The following is a 15,286-nucleotide window of genomic DNA, read 5'->3' on the forward strand; positions in this document are numbered from 1 at the left end:
TAGTCCCTATTTGCTGTTATATTAACCTCCACTCTTCTGAAATGTTCTTCCACTAGATTATGGAGTGTATTTGTGGATATCAGCCACAGGGGTGTTAGTAAAGTCAAACTTTTATGAACTGTTGAAGGAGTGCATAAAATAATAAACTGCAGAACTACACTATATGGGCAAAGGTTCATGGACATCTGGGTACAAGGTTTGTGCTTGATGAACATCTCATTCCATTTTAAGTCTCCATTTGCTCTTACAATAACCTTCAATCTTTTGGAAAGACGTTCATCTAGATTGTGTAGGATGCTTATGGAGATTTAGTCAGCCACAAGTGTGGTAGTAAAGTCAGGTACTGATGTAGTTGAGGTTAGACGGTCTGGGGTTCAGTCAGCGTTTACATTTATCCCAAAGGTGTTCAATAGGGTTGAGGTCAGAGCTTTTTAGCAGGCCTCTCCAGATCTACCACTCCAATCCTGTGTACTAACTTGAAATAAGTTCCACAAACTTAGACTTTATTTATTTACATTTGTACACAGCAATTTTTACCTGAATGTTGTGTAAAAATCAATTGAATATTGATTAAATATGCAATAATACTAACTTTTTTTTTTTGTTTGTTTTTTGTTTACTATTTTAATCCTCTTTTGAGGTCCTAGCCCCTCATTACAAGAATTTTTTAGAAAGGGTGACTGGGGATATTTATTTTATAACAATAAAAATGTGGTGATCTTTTGTTTTGTTTACAAATATATTTGTAATATTGCAGGTAAAAAGGTGTTAATACGGTGAAATCCGTTGTTGTAGTAGCACATATGACCACTAGGTGATGCTCTTAGGGACAACAGGAAATGTAAAGGTCCTGTTTAAACGTTATTATTATTAATTAAATATGAGGTGTACAATATTAATATGTAAAAACAAAAAAAATCCACATTTTGAAAATATATTATTTCGTTTAAATATGTTTTCATGACTTTCTTGGGAAATAAAACTCAAGAATATAATAAAAGTCCTTCCTGGTCCGCCCCATAACCGAAGCAGCAGCCGCCATCTTGGAGAAAAGTCGAGGCGGTCAATTTAAAACGGAAGAGCCACTGTTGTGGATTAGCAAAGCAAAGGCTGTATTTCATCCTAAAATTATATTTATTTTAAAATAATTCATTACATTTAATATCTGAGCAGAGATTGTCAGATATGCTAACTAGCTAGTTGACAGTCGGAAAGAAACTATTGTTGTTTAGGATTATGTGTCGGGTTGCCAGATGCATATTTTTCTTGGGTAATTGTGTGACGGTTGAGTTTCATGTTTTCTGTGCGTTCGATTAATCGTGTCATTGGTATAAAGGCAGGCGCAGTTATGAACCGTTATTCTCTTAAAGAGTGTATGCTGAATTTTAGATGTTGATGTTGATTTTGTAGTTTCATATATGGTTTGCGTACTACACGGGCTTGATTTGAGTTTGCAGTTGCCAATCTGGCAACCTTGGTAGCTACGCAAGTTATTTAACTGTCAAGTCCAGTGTGGATTAACGGCGTGTGTTCAGGCGCGAGCTGAAACACACTTTACTGATCTTTTAAAATCCTCTACATCAAACCTGCCCCACATTCACCACTGACGAATGTTTGTTTTGCTACAACCAAATGACGTATTACAGTAAAAGCAGATCAGAAAAATACTGAACAGTTCTGATCAGAATAAACAGTGAATAATGAAACAAAAAAGCAGAAACGTGAATCGACTCAGTCCTAATGAGGAGGAACAACTGATCCGAGAAGAACTGCAGAGGAGAAGAAAACTGAGATTACAGCAAGTGAGTAAATTATTCTGTCTGTCTGTCTTATGTTTGTCTGGTTATCTGTCTGTCTCTTTCTGCATATCCTTGTCTGTCTGTCTGTCTTTTGTTTGTCTGTATGTCTGTCTGTTTATCTGTGTATCTTTATCTGTCTGTCTGTCTGTTTGTCTGCTTATCTGTCTGTCTCTGTATATCTTTGTTTATCTATCTATCTATCTATCTATCTATCTATCTATCTATCTATCTTTTGTTCTTTTTTGTCTATCTGTCTCTATCTATCTGTATATCTCTATCTGTCTGTCTGTCTGTCTTTTGTTTGTCTGTATGTCTGTCTGTTTTGTTTCTGTTTATCTGTCTGTCTCTGTGTATGTTTGTTTATCTATCCATTTATCTGTCTGTCTGTCTGTCTGTCTGTCTTTCTTTTGTCTGTCTGTTTATCTGTCTGTCTCTCTGTATATCCATGTCTGTCTATCTGTCTGTCTGTCTTTTGTTTGTCTGTATGTCTGTCTGTTTATCTGTGTATCTTTCTCTGTCTGTCTGTCTGTCTGTCTGTCTGTCTGCTTATCTATCTGTCTGTCTATCTATCTATCTATCTATCTATCTATCTATCTATCTATCTATCTATCTATCTATCTATCTATCTATCTATCTATCTTTTGTTCATTTTATCTGTCTGTCTATCTATCTATCTCTATCTATCTATCTGTCTGTCTTTTGTTTGTCTGTATGTCTGTCTGTCTGTCTGTCTGTCTGTCTGTCTGTCTTTTGTTTGTCTGCTTATCTGTCTGTCTCTGTTTATCTTTGTTTATCTATCTATCTATCTATCTATCTATCTATCTATCTATCTATCTATCTATCTATCTATCGAAATATCTAAAAAGGTGTGTTTTTATTTCTTACCTGAAGGTCCGGGAGCAAGAGCGTCACATCGCTCTGCAGGTGCGGAGAGAAGTGCAGGAGAGGAGAGAGAGAGAGCTGCAGAGCCTCGCCACAGCGCTGCGGGATGAATGGCAAAAGCAGAGAGGAGAGAGAATACAATCCCTGGAGAAACTCTACAAGGAGAACCTTCGAGATGTGGGTCAGGGCCACCGCGATGGGAGAAAAAATGTGAGTGGAAGGAGTGCTTTTACAATAACTTTCTGCAAACGTGGCGTTTGGGTGTAACGGGTAGCGTGTTTTAAACACGTGTGTGTGTGTGTGTGTGTGTGTGTGTGTGTGTGTGTGTGTGTGTGTGTGTGTGTGTGTGTGTAGGAGCCAAACCTGGAAGCCTTGGCTCTGAAAAAGGAAGAGAACAACACACGAGCAACAGAGAGGCATCAGAAGGCTCTCCGAAACCTCATCACTCAAAGACAGGCTGAAGCGGAGCAGCGGAATCTGTAAGATTTTATCCCGTCACCTGATCACATTTTACACAAACAGACTTATATTATGTATTCAAGCACATCATATAATGCTGATTTTTCTTTCTCTTCATCTATTCACGCTCATCAATTCTCGTGATTTTTCATTTCCCAAATGGACGCTCTGGTTACGCTTAAGATCTTTTTTCTTTCTGCACATGAGAGACAAGACTGAAGCCGACTGCAATTTGTGTCCCGTGTGTCAAATAAAGGCATATTAACAGCAGAGGCATTGTGTTCCATCACAGACACATAGAAGCACGGAAGAAGGCCCTGACGGTGGAGAAGGAGAGGGCAGCGAAAATCGCCAGCCTTCCACACCCTGGTCCTGATCCCATCCAGGTAGAACTTGAGCAATCTTCTCGCACAGAGGCGTAGCTTTCTCTTAGAGTCAACATTGTTCTTTTAACGACAGAGTGCAACAGAAAATCCTCACAGGAGCGCTGTTATACTGCTACCTACACTGTGTGGACATACTTTTAGGCACCTCACTGTACGATTCGTAGGTGCGTTTTGAACGTCCAATTCCACACTTAGTCCCTATTTCCTGTTATTTCAATCCATTCAACTAATTAACCCATATATAGTCTGTCAGTCTAAAAAAAAAAAACTTCAGTTGTCTATCTAACTATCCATCCATCCATTTATTTGTTTGGGGAAGAATCAGTGTCTGGTGTCCTAATACTTTTGCCCATATAGTGTATTCTGTACTGATTCCTAGCCAGCAGTGGGAACAAATGGACCTTAAAGCGGTTTCTTCCTCTGATCAGAGTTTATTATTCAGACCGTGTTCTGGTTTTGAAGGCAGAAATGGAAGTCCAATGTCATATAAGTCTAATTTGATTCAAATATTCAACTGTATTAATACACACCCCTACAAATTTCTCGATCTGGATTGTAGCTATGAGCTTTACTTAATTTTTAGCTGAATTTACACTAAATATGTCTCAGTTGACTGAGTAAATCCATTTTTTTGTTTGCAATTCTTGGATTATCGCTCATTGTGAAAACATTTCAAATCGCTCGTGTTGATCTGTTCTCTCTCTCGCCTTTTTCCCAGAACGTTGCGATTCGGGCTCCACTGCAACCCAAGATGTTCAACGTGGAACATTACTCTGTCACCCACTACCACATCCCAGAGACAGCCGTGGACAGAGAGACTGAAACCGTGCAGGTTCATGCATTAAAAAACCTTCCCCCAGGCTTTATGTTTATAATCACATGATCAGGCTTTATATAAACTTTCCGATGCAGTTTAACTAACACGTATCCCTGCAGCCAGGTGCTCAGGAGGCAGCAGCACTGGAGGCCCGGCGTTTGGAGGATCAGGAGAAGGAGGAAACCCGGGATAGGCAGGAGCAGCTCGAGCGTGCACGACTCAGAGGACACCATGCTCTTCGCAAGGAAAAGGACATCCAGGTGAGCTCTATAAATGTATACGGGCGCATAACAATTCTGATGTTACTCAAGGTGATTCTAAATTGGAAAAAAAACGTGTGTGTGTGTGTGTGTGTGTGTGTGTGTGTGTGTGTGTGTGTGTGTGTTGGGAAGAACAACGCGAGGATGCTGCACGAGTTGAAGCGATTGCACCAGGCCGAGCTGCAGCGGCGTCGGCACGTGGTGAACAGCATGCCAGCACAAATCTTTCAGCCGCTGTACAGACATGAGCATCTGCGAGCTGAGCAGCAAAGGGAGCTGGAAATTGCCTTTCAGGACCTGTGCATCGAAGATAAAGGTAGTCCAGATGTTTCTCCATGAGTATTATTATGTCATTAAGTGCAACATGGATGTAAAGGAAAAGACCCTAAATGTTTAGAGTGTTAGGACACCTGACTATGTGGTTTCTCATTACATTGTGTGTTAGCATTACATTTTCCCATTTTTCTTATGGAATACAGATATTTGCTGGTGGTGTTTGGAAAACATAACCTCCTCTCTGAAAATGTAACGTTGCTGAGAGAGGACACTGGAGGCTCCTTCCACAAATGTTCAATAAGGGACAAAACATTTTCCACATTTAGTCCCTATTTGAGAAGATGTTCCACTAGATTTTGTAGTGTTCTTGTGGAGACTTGTGCACATTCAGCCACAAAGGTCGGGCAATGACGTAGGATAAGGAGGCCTGGTGTGCAGTCAGCGTTCCAACTCATCCCAAAGGTGTTCGGTAGGGTTGAGAGCTCTATAGCAGGAGATTTTCCACTCCAGCCCATGTAGAGCATATCTTTATGGAGCTTGCTTTATGTACACTTATCATGCTGGAATAGGTTTGGATCTCCTAGTTCAAGTAAAGGAGAAATTCCATTCAAGCAAACTCAGAGACATTCTATACAATTATGTGCCTCCGACTTTGTGGTTTTGTATAACGTTCTATAATTTTTTAATAAAAAAGACACTTTAAATAAACAGCACGTGGCATCCATGATTCACCTCTAGAGGCCGCTCTTGTACTGTATGACGCAACCCGGAAAAACTATATGCATGGATTTTTGCCGATAGTTCCAGCAATCAACTATCGTTGCCAATTCATTGGTAAAACTGATAAATTGGTCAACCTCTAGTTTACAAGTCAGGATTAAAAATTGATAGTGTTTTTTTTTTTTTTTTTTTTTTAGAAATCAGAGACGATTTGGTACTTCAGCTGGGGTCCGAGCCTCTTCCTCCTCCTGTTCCGTCCACTAATACTGACAATAGACCTGAAAGTGACTTTGACCTCGATGTGACTCTTGAACCCAAGGAGACAGCATGTGAAGAGGAAGATCATGACTCAGGGGAGGAGCCTGTCACTTCTCAAACCCAGTTTATGAGTGAGGAACACATTTTTTTAATTATTATTTATTTACAATAAATGACTAAAACAATTCAGTATTCAGTAACGATTTTGTCTATGTTTTAAGGGTCCACGGCGCCTGCCGAGGGTATGGGTAGAACGGCTTTGAAGAGGCTGCTGGATCGCATCAGGACTCAGAGGGATCAGTGGAGCAGGGGGGAGTCTTCAGACGGGCAAGGAGAGGTCAGAGTGGAGAGCGTCAGCGATGAGAACGGATCGGCGGGCAATTTGGAATGGCAGCAAGCTTCTAGCCTGGAAGAAGGCACAGTTGAAACATCACTGGCAGAAAATCGTGAGTTGGTTTGTTTATCTTACGAGTCTTTGGCTTGGTAGTGTTAACATTTATCCTCGTTTTTTTCCACTTGTTGTCTCAGATTCCAAAGTGAGTGAAGACTCCATTGTAGCTGGACCCAAACTGCAACTAGATGGGCAGATATCGGCAGTGGACATGAGAGTGACTGTAAGTAGTGCTTGCTTCCATTCCATCAGAGACGTTCGATTGTAGCTGGTACAATGACACTATTAAGAATGAGCAATGCAATCGTTCATCCAGGATGAGGAGTTGAGGAGGCAGCACCAGGAACAGTTGTCCCTGCTACAGGAGCTGGAGGAGAAACGGCGGAGCCTGGAGCTTCAGCTAGAAGAGGCTCAGCTTTGTAGGCAAAGGCTACAAGACGCTCTACAAGTGCCTTCTGGGAATTGTAGTTTACAGGAAACGCCACCAACACCATCACAGGAGACGGTTCCTGAACCTTCACCCGAGGTGGGTTTCAGGCTGAGGGTTAAGAATGTTTGATAACAGTGCAAACTGTGTAGAGGAACCGGTTTCATTGTATTGTTCATACTGGTAGCACTTGGAAAATGATTGTGCTGTGAATGTGACTGGAAAATGTTTGCTTGTTTCTGACCAGGTGAACGTGTCGGCCCCTCTGTCAGACAGTATGCACATACGGAGACTTCAGCAGTATCAACAAAGACTCCTAAATCAAAACCGGTTAGTGTGACATATCTACATACATACATGTGACTTTTCGAGCTATTTGTGGTTCTTCCGCCAAACTGTTACGTCAAAGTAGGAGACACACACTTATTTATGAGTCTTTTGATGTGGTAGTATTAAATTTCCCCTTCGCCTAAACTAGGAGACCCAAACCAGTTCCAGCATGATAATGCCCCTGCGAACAAAGCCAGCTCCATGAACATATGGTTTACATGGGTTGGAGTGGAAGATCTTGAGTAGCCTGCAATAGACCTCAATTGAAATTGAACCTTTGGGATGAATTGGAACATTGATTTCACCACAGGCCTCCTCATCTCACCTACATCAGTACCTGACTTTACTAACACCATTGTGGTTGAATGAGCCACAATCTTCACAAGAATCTCCACAAGTACACTCCAAAATCTAGTGGAACATCTTCCCAGAAGAGTGGAGGATATCATAACAGCAAATTACTATTAATGTGGGAATGGGGTCTTTAGAAAGTACATACCAATGCCATGGTCAGGTGTTTACTTAAATTTAGTGTATAGATAGATGGATGTGTATGTGTGTATGTGTAAAATATTTAATCACGATTGTCATGAGTGAACTCAGAATTAATCGCAAATTAATTGCACATTTTTATCTGTTTTAAATGTACCTTTAATTTATACTTTTTCAAGTTTTTGAAACGCTAATCAACAAGAGCATGGATAATTAAAGATTTATGCAAATGTATGTTTATTATTAGTGAAACCAAACTTAACATAGAGCATGAAAACAAAATATTCTTGTAAATGTTTTAAAGTAATTATGGTGATTTAAATTATGTAAATCATCAGGACACCAAACAGAACTTTTGTTTCCACACGGACTGTTTTAATCGCCGGATGTGTGCATCATTGTCTGGGAAATAGGGATATGTCTCTGATCCATTACCTCAGTTCTGTTGATGGCAGTGATGCTGTACTTAAAGAATGTGAACCGCTAATAAAGATAAAGAATCATAGCGGATTTTGGTGCTTGAATTGAGACTCTGAGTCTCTTGTGGATCTTGTGAATAAATTTGTGTAAAGTTTAGAATTTCGCCTTTTGTATTTATTTATATTTTGAATAAAAAAATAATCAAACAGATGCGCGCTGCGTTAATTGCGCATTAAAAAAAATCTGTGCCGTAAATAAAAAATTTATTTGTTTGTGTGTTTTTAGACGCCATAAGAAGACTATTGATGGCGCTTATCGGAACCTGGAGGAATACAAGCGAATGTTGAAGATGCGCTACACCCCTGTTACCACGACAGTAGCACCAACACTACCACCTTCAGTTCACGAGGAAACTTTGCCTCATAGGACGCTCTCGAGCGCTTTCACACACTTTCCAAACCATGACCCTGCATCTACATGCCCCATCTCCACTCTTCCCAATATCGTTCACACAGACCCAGTCCTGCTCATTCAATCTTCTCTGCCTAGTTCCAGCCCTGCCCTGACCACACTCCCAGATACCCATGTAACGGCACCACCTGCCACAATCTCTGTGCCCAACACTATGTCTCACTTGGTGCGTAAAGATGGCTTGGCTTCGAATCCAAGCTCAGCAGCCAGCTCCTTATCAGACACGAAACCTTTAGATGGACCTTCACAGTACCTTCAAGATGTTCCTCTCCTCCCCCCTGCCGTATTTCTGGAATATCTTCGAAGCAGGCGTTCTCACGCCATGCCCACACCCCTCACTCCGCTCTCCCAGCAGGTCCCACAAGATCCTGCTGTTGTCCTACACAAAGAGCTAAAGGATACTAACTTGCATCGGAACACAGAAACGGATCGGGTTAGAGATCGGATACGAAAACAGCGAGACGCCCTGCAAGCATTAATCAGAACACAGCATGCAGAGGTAACCAGGATTATAGAAAAAGGTTTTAAAAATAGTATATTTTATGTCATTTATTCATTTCTGCTTTTCGTCTCAGGAGCAGTCAGCCTCAATAGGAACGCACGGTGTCATTGATGCTCCTGTGAAGGAAAGGAGTAATGAACCTCTCCCGTCCTCAACGCTGAGTCAAAGCCATGTTCACACTCTGCAAAACACTGTTTTTGAGTCCAACGGTGAGACGCTATTTTTACCACTGTGTTTTTATCTTTCACTTATTCGAGATGTTATATACTAGGCGTGCGTATTGGCAAGAATCTGGAGATATGATAGGGGGGGTCCCGATACGATATTTTGCGATACGTTACAATATTGAAAGCATGGGATTTTTCTTATTTTAAAAATAGGGTATAATTTTAGAAAAGCTGTCATAAAGAACACGCCACCATATAAAAACCTTAGCAAAAAGAAATTTTCAATATGAACACAGTGGAAACTGCATTTGTATTAATATATATCTAAAATGACACTGCTAACCCAAAACCCTTACACCTGCCCATACCATGGTCAACTCTGTATTATTAATGATACCCCTAATCGTTATTACAGCTGCCCCCCCAGGAAACAGGTGGATATAAATGCTAATATTTGTGCCATGCCCTTATGCTAGTATATATATATATATATATTAGTTTTTGAGAATCGATACAGTATCGCCAAACAAAATATCGTAATACTCAAGTGTATCGATACTTTCTTACACCCCTACTATATTCTGTAGCAAAATTCTTAGTCCTACTTTTCCTTCTCCATCATTCTCCATCTTCTCTATTAAATTACGAACCAGTATTTCCCCCAGAGAATTCTCTGTGCGAACCGGCGAGCAGTGTACGAGTGAATCCACCCATCTCTTGTCCGCCACGGACGCTCCAAATCCTCCTTCATGACTTTGAGCAGCACAAACTGAGCACCATTGAGGAAGTGGACACTCCGGTGAACGTTACCATGGATACTGGTGAATAAGCATTCGCAAACTCACGTTCGTCGAAAACACATCTGCATTTTTAAGTAAATGCCAATACGTATACATTTTTCATTTCAGCTGCTGAGGCGTGCAAGGAGAGCCAATCAGGCGAGTGCTCTGTTTACTCAAACTCCTGCAGTCTCTCTTGGAGTCCGCCCACTACGGGCTCAGGGAGCAGTCAGGGTCCGAGCGTTGGCTCCGAAATCCAAAGGTCAGAGGAGAGCACAAGCAGACCCAGCAAACTGTCATGGAAGGAGATGCTATGGCTGGATTCAGCAGCTTCGCATGCAGGTAAAAAACCCGTGTAGGTAACGGAGTTACATTTGAGGAATTATTGCGATAAATTATTTTGTCTTAAATATAATCTAAAAATAGTCAAAAAAATTTCTGATTTACCAACTAGAAAAATGGAAGCTGGAGACTGAAACTCAATCTGTTCAGTATAAATTTGCTGTATGTCACCATATAAACAGTAACAAAATAACAATCTCCAAATTAGTTTATTTATTCGTCAACAATATACATATAAATAATTTTTTATAAATATAAATTTTTATTTATAAAAGTATCCCTTTTTTATACTTTTATTATACTTTTTTACTTGTTTATTTATTAAAAAGGAATTTATATATATATATATATATATATATATATATATATATATATATATATATATAAATTTAACTTTTTATACATTTATTATTTATTTATTATTATCCTTGTTTATAAATATATATATATATATATATATATATATATATATATATATATATATATATATAAAATTCCTTTTTACTTTATACTTTATTATATTTTTTTAAATATAATAATATTTATTAAATTGAATATAAATATTTATTAAATAAAATATACTTTTTTGTGTATATATATATATATATATATATATATATATATATATATATATATATATATATATATAAACAAGTATGTGACAAATAAAATTAAACCCTCCGTTTCTAAATTTCATTGTCCAGGTACAGACTCTTCAGAGCAGCAGCAGGTCGAGGAGGTGAGCATGTTCTTCAGCTGCATTATCGAATACAAGCTTTTTAAATTAAAAAAAAAGGTTTAATGGCTATTCATGTACTATGTTCTGGTCTTTTTACCTTTTGTGTTTGTGTGTGTGTTTAGCAGGAGCTGGTCTTACCACATAATGGAACCTCTGGTATACCAGATTATCTCTCGTCCACCACACTTTCAACTGGCAGCTATATCTCTAGTGAACAGGATCCCAATCTGAACATTACCGGTATGTTATTTCTTTGTTCGTTTAAAAAAAAAAAAACGTTATGATTACATATTGCATTAAGTCCATCCATACATGTGTGCAATGAATGAATGTTTCATGTGATCTCAGCATATATATATATATATATATATATATATATATATATATATATATATATATATATATATATGGTTTTACTGCAAGACTTTAAAGTTTGTTTGTGATTAAATATAAGCAGCATCCAGAAGACCAAAAAGTCTGAAAAAGCAGCGATTTAGATTTCAGTTATTTAGATATAAGCACCTCCCAGTGACCAAGCAAGATGTCAAGGTCAGCTATATTCATGATGCTACCACTAGAGGTCGACCTTGTGGATTTTACTGATACTTTGCAGACTAATCGGCAAAATATACAAATCTACATTTTCCACAAGTATTTTATTAACAATGAAGATGGACAGGATTAGAAATTAGTTTATTAGAGGACAGCGCATGTAGGACGTTTTGGAGACAAGGTAAGGGAGGCACGATTGATATGGTTTGGACATGTGCAGAGGAGGGACATGGGGTATATCAGTAGAAGAATGCTGATGATGGACCATGAGGAAGGAGGAAAAGAAGGAGATTGTTGGTTTGAAAGAGGCAGATCTAGAGGACTGAGTAGTATGGAGACAGATGATCCGCTGTGGCGACCCCTAATGGGAGCAGCCGGAAGGATAGTTAAGGTTGTTAATTACATTATTTAATCTTTTCTAAGACACTTCTTTTCTCTCATTCAGATTCTTCTTTGTTCACTACTGAACTTCCTATGAAAACCGGAGCCTCCCTCACACACTCCAGCAGCATATGTGGTTTGACTTTGTCCGAGACAACAGATTCCTCACGTTGCAGTAGCAGTTTGCAGTACATCATTGACAAATATACCAAAGAGCTGGACAAGTCCCTCAGATCAGTTCATACAGGTAGTTGCAACTTGGGCAATATTTTTATCCAGGGTACTTCCTAGAGGTACAGCTTTACACACACTCTTCAATCTTCTCGGATGTAGGCCTGTTTTATGACCATCATGAAGGATTTGATTTATTATTATTTTTGTTAACAAATGATTTGACAGGCTTCATGTAGTGTTCTTGTACACTTTTGCTCATATATAAGGCTCCTCGGATTAGTTTTGCTTTATTTGCAGCAGGTGGTATGCCCACAGCTTTAAACGTCTGTGCAGAGGAGGACACCGATGCTGGATCGCTCGCAGCACCACAACCACCGACGCTTCCTTTACAGTGCAACCTGGAGGACTGCCGTTCCCTTAATACCACTCAGCAGGGTAAAGACTCTGAACCATAGCTGTAGTGAAGCTGTAGTGATATATAACATATAATGACTCATTGTACTGTGTATATCTCCCCCCCTCCGCATAAAATCAGATACCTTTCAGTCTCTTTCTCCTGAGATCACAAACAACACCATGACCGAATGTTCCACAACTCTCCAACTTCCATTCAATCCACCTGGCGAAGACTCCAACACGGATGCATCCGATTGGCTCGATTGCAGCCTTCCGGAACACATCTCCAGTAAAGAAGGTTCTGCAGGCGTTCCTCAGTGGGAATGGACACTGGTAAATTTGTGATCGAATCCTAGTTATTGATGTTTGCAAAATGATTAGGAAGGAGTTTAAAGTCTTCAATTTGGATTGTTTAGATTATGTCCTCGTATGTTCCATTTACCGGTAATTAAATGTTTGTGTCACTTTTGCAGGGGAACAAGAGTGAATTCAGGAGTCTAGAAGCTTCAGTCTCACATGAAGGTAAGATCAAGTCTGTGGTTTTAAGTCTACACTTAGTCTGTAGTCTTGAGGCACATGATTACTGTATTTTAGTTTTAAATGAATAAATTGCTACTTTTGAGCCTCATTAGTGGATTTCTGGTAAATAATACCATAAGCAAAGACACTGGAGCTTTTATTAGTATATTTGACATTTTTAAAGGCTAGGACTGGGCAAATTATTCATTAATAAAAAGGTTGTAGCAGTAATATGTCACATCCAGCTGTTTTGACTGAAGAGTTGAAGGTCACTCACCTAAAACAAGAGGCATAATACCGTCATTCTCATCTGCACACTTTGTTTTAAGAGTACTGAATTTTTTCACATGATTCTGTATAAAACTTTTTTTTTTCTTCCAGTCCAAGACGTATCCAATCTGCAGGACTCTGGTGAGGAGAGTATTCGCACTCTTCAACTAAAAAGCTTCAGCGAGGCCGAGACCTCCACGTCTACTGATAGGTAGATTTCTGTTAGTTCAAATTCTCTTTAAAGTACACTTCTGAATCCAAATTTGCTAGTTTTATGGAATTGAAACCATTGAGTAGTAGAACACGTCCTCACTGGGCTTTTTCATACAGATCGGAGGAGGTGGAGCACAGGAGGGAGCTGCACAGCTGCCCAAATGCTTATGCTAAGAACCGGGAAAAAGCAAAGGAGTTCAGAATGGTAAGGAGCGACTGTACTGTATAAATGAATTTTCAGCGCTCGTGTAAGGACGCAGCAAACTGAATATATAAACTCATCGTCTCTACTGTAGAGTACAACAGTTCATCTATTCAGCATTCTAACCCAGTCTTAACCCTAACACCTATCCTACAACTCCTTCCCTGAACCCTAACACCTAACCTAAAACTCTTACCCCAACCCTAACACCTAACCTAAAACTCTTACCCCAACCCTAACACCTAACCTACAACTCTTACCTCTACCCCTAACCTAAAACTCTTACCCCAACCCTAACACCTAACCTACAACTCTTACCCCTAACACCTAACCTATAACTCTTACCTCTACCCCTAACCTAAAACTCTTACCCCAACCCTAACACCTAACCTACAACTCTTACCCCAACCCTAACACCTAACCTATAACTCTTACCCCTAACACCTAACCTACAACTCTTACCCCACCCCTAACACCTAACCTATAACTCTTACCCCTAACACCTAACCTACAACTCTTATCCCTAACACCTAACCTACAACTCTTACCCCTAACACCTAACCTACAACTCTTACCCCAACCCTAACACCTAACCTACAACTCTTACCCCTAACACCTAACCTACAACTCTTACCCCTAACACCTAACCTACAACTCTTATCCCTAACACCTAACCTAAAACTCTTACCCCACCCCTAACATCTAACCTATAACTCTTACCCCTAACACCTAACCTAAAACTCTTACCCCAACCCTAACACCTAACCTATAACTCTTACCCCTAACCCTAACACCTATCTCTAACCCCAGACTTAACCACAATCCTAACCCCAACCCCAACTTAACTCTAACCCTAACACTAGCAGATATTTGAAGTGTGTGTATTTGTGTGTTTTATTATTATATTTTTCTTTAACCCTTTTCTCCCTCTGTCCAACAGAAAACCCTGGAGAAACTAAGGCCTAAACAAAGATAATCTTTACTCCAGAATATTCTGGTATATATCTGTTTAATTAACATTTGCCACATCACTACAGCTTTGTGTCTTTGTACATCTTTTTTTTGCTATGTATTTTAATTTATATATTAAAAAGACTATTATTTCCAAAAAGCTGCCAAAATCATCATCCATCCATGGAGTCTACCTTGAGAACACAGAGGCAGGAACACAATCTGGATCGGGTTGCGATACATCTCCTGGCAATATGCTCACACAAACTCGCACATATGGTGGAAATTTAGACACACGCCTCTCATCTATGAAATATCATTTTATTTTCTATTGTGCTTGAGAAGGTTTAGAAGCTGCATTTCAGTTGGGCTTCTAAGTAGGTTCTTGTGTTTAATCCGGACCACTGCAAGTTTGTGATCTTCTCTTGAGTATCGATTAAAAACAAGTATTGAGAAAGGATCTTATTTTCTTATTAATAGAATGTAACAGACTTGTACTTGGTGTTGTACATTTCTGCATCATTTAGATGCTAGAACGTGAACTTTTGCCCCAAATCCTGGGATCTCTGGGGCAGTTTTTCGTCTCAGTTGATCGTATCGCTGTAGTCATTGCTCAGTCAAGTGTGTATAACGGACGAGGGAAAGAGACGACTACACTAAATGGCTTTGTGAAAACCTGACCACTATTATGGGATTTTTTAAACATCCCAT

At 39.5% G+C, this 15,286-nt stretch overlaps 1 protein-coding gene across 6 annotated transcripts; it reads left to right on the forward strand.

The window, feature by feature from the left end:
• Positions 1-876: 876 nt before the first annotated feature.
• Positions 877-15,033, forward strand: cep295 (centrosomal protein 295). Of its 6 annotated transcripts, XM_046855802.1 has the most exons (26): positions 880-1,802; positions 2,691-2,891; positions 3,036-3,160; positions 3,433-3,526; positions 4,245-4,358; positions 4,463-4,603; positions 4,736-4,919; positions 5,797-5,988; positions 6,079-6,303; positions 6,386-6,471; positions 6,565-6,774; positions 6,923-7,005; positions 8,203-8,887; positions 8,964-9,099; positions 9,711-9,878; positions 9,966-10,178; positions 10,883-10,917; positions 11,040-11,157; positions 11,915-12,097; positions 12,322-12,459; positions 12,560-12,753; positions 12,894-12,942; positions 13,321-13,420; positions 13,540-13,627; positions 14,565-14,621; positions 14,737-15,033. In XM_046855802.1, the coding sequence occupies exons 1-25, from the start codon at positions 1,701-1,703 to the stop codon at positions 14,598-14,600; spliced, it is 3,900 nt and encodes a 1,299-aa protein (XP_046711758.1). In that variant the 5' UTR covers positions 880-1,700; the 3' UTR covers positions 14,601-14,621; positions 14,737-15,033. The 6 variants fall into 6 exon arrangements, with proteins under 6 accessions (XP_046711760.1, XP_046711762.1, XP_046711761.1 ...); XM_046855804.1 differs by having other exon boundaries at positions 877-1,802; positions 12,325-12,459; positions 14,565-15,033; XM_046855806.1 differs by having other exon boundaries at positions 877-1,802; positions 12,358-12,459; positions 14,565-15,033.
• Positions 15,034-15,286: the final 253 nt, after the last annotated feature.

This window comes from Silurus meridionalis, chromosome 8 (assembly GCF_014805685.1).
Source record: "Silurus meridionalis isolate SWU-2019-XX chromosome 8, ASM1480568v1, whole genome shotgun sequence".
In the NCBI taxonomy this organism is placed as follows: domain Eukaryota; kingdom Metazoa; phylum Chordata; class Actinopteri; order Siluriformes; family Siluridae; genus Silurus; species Silurus meridionalis.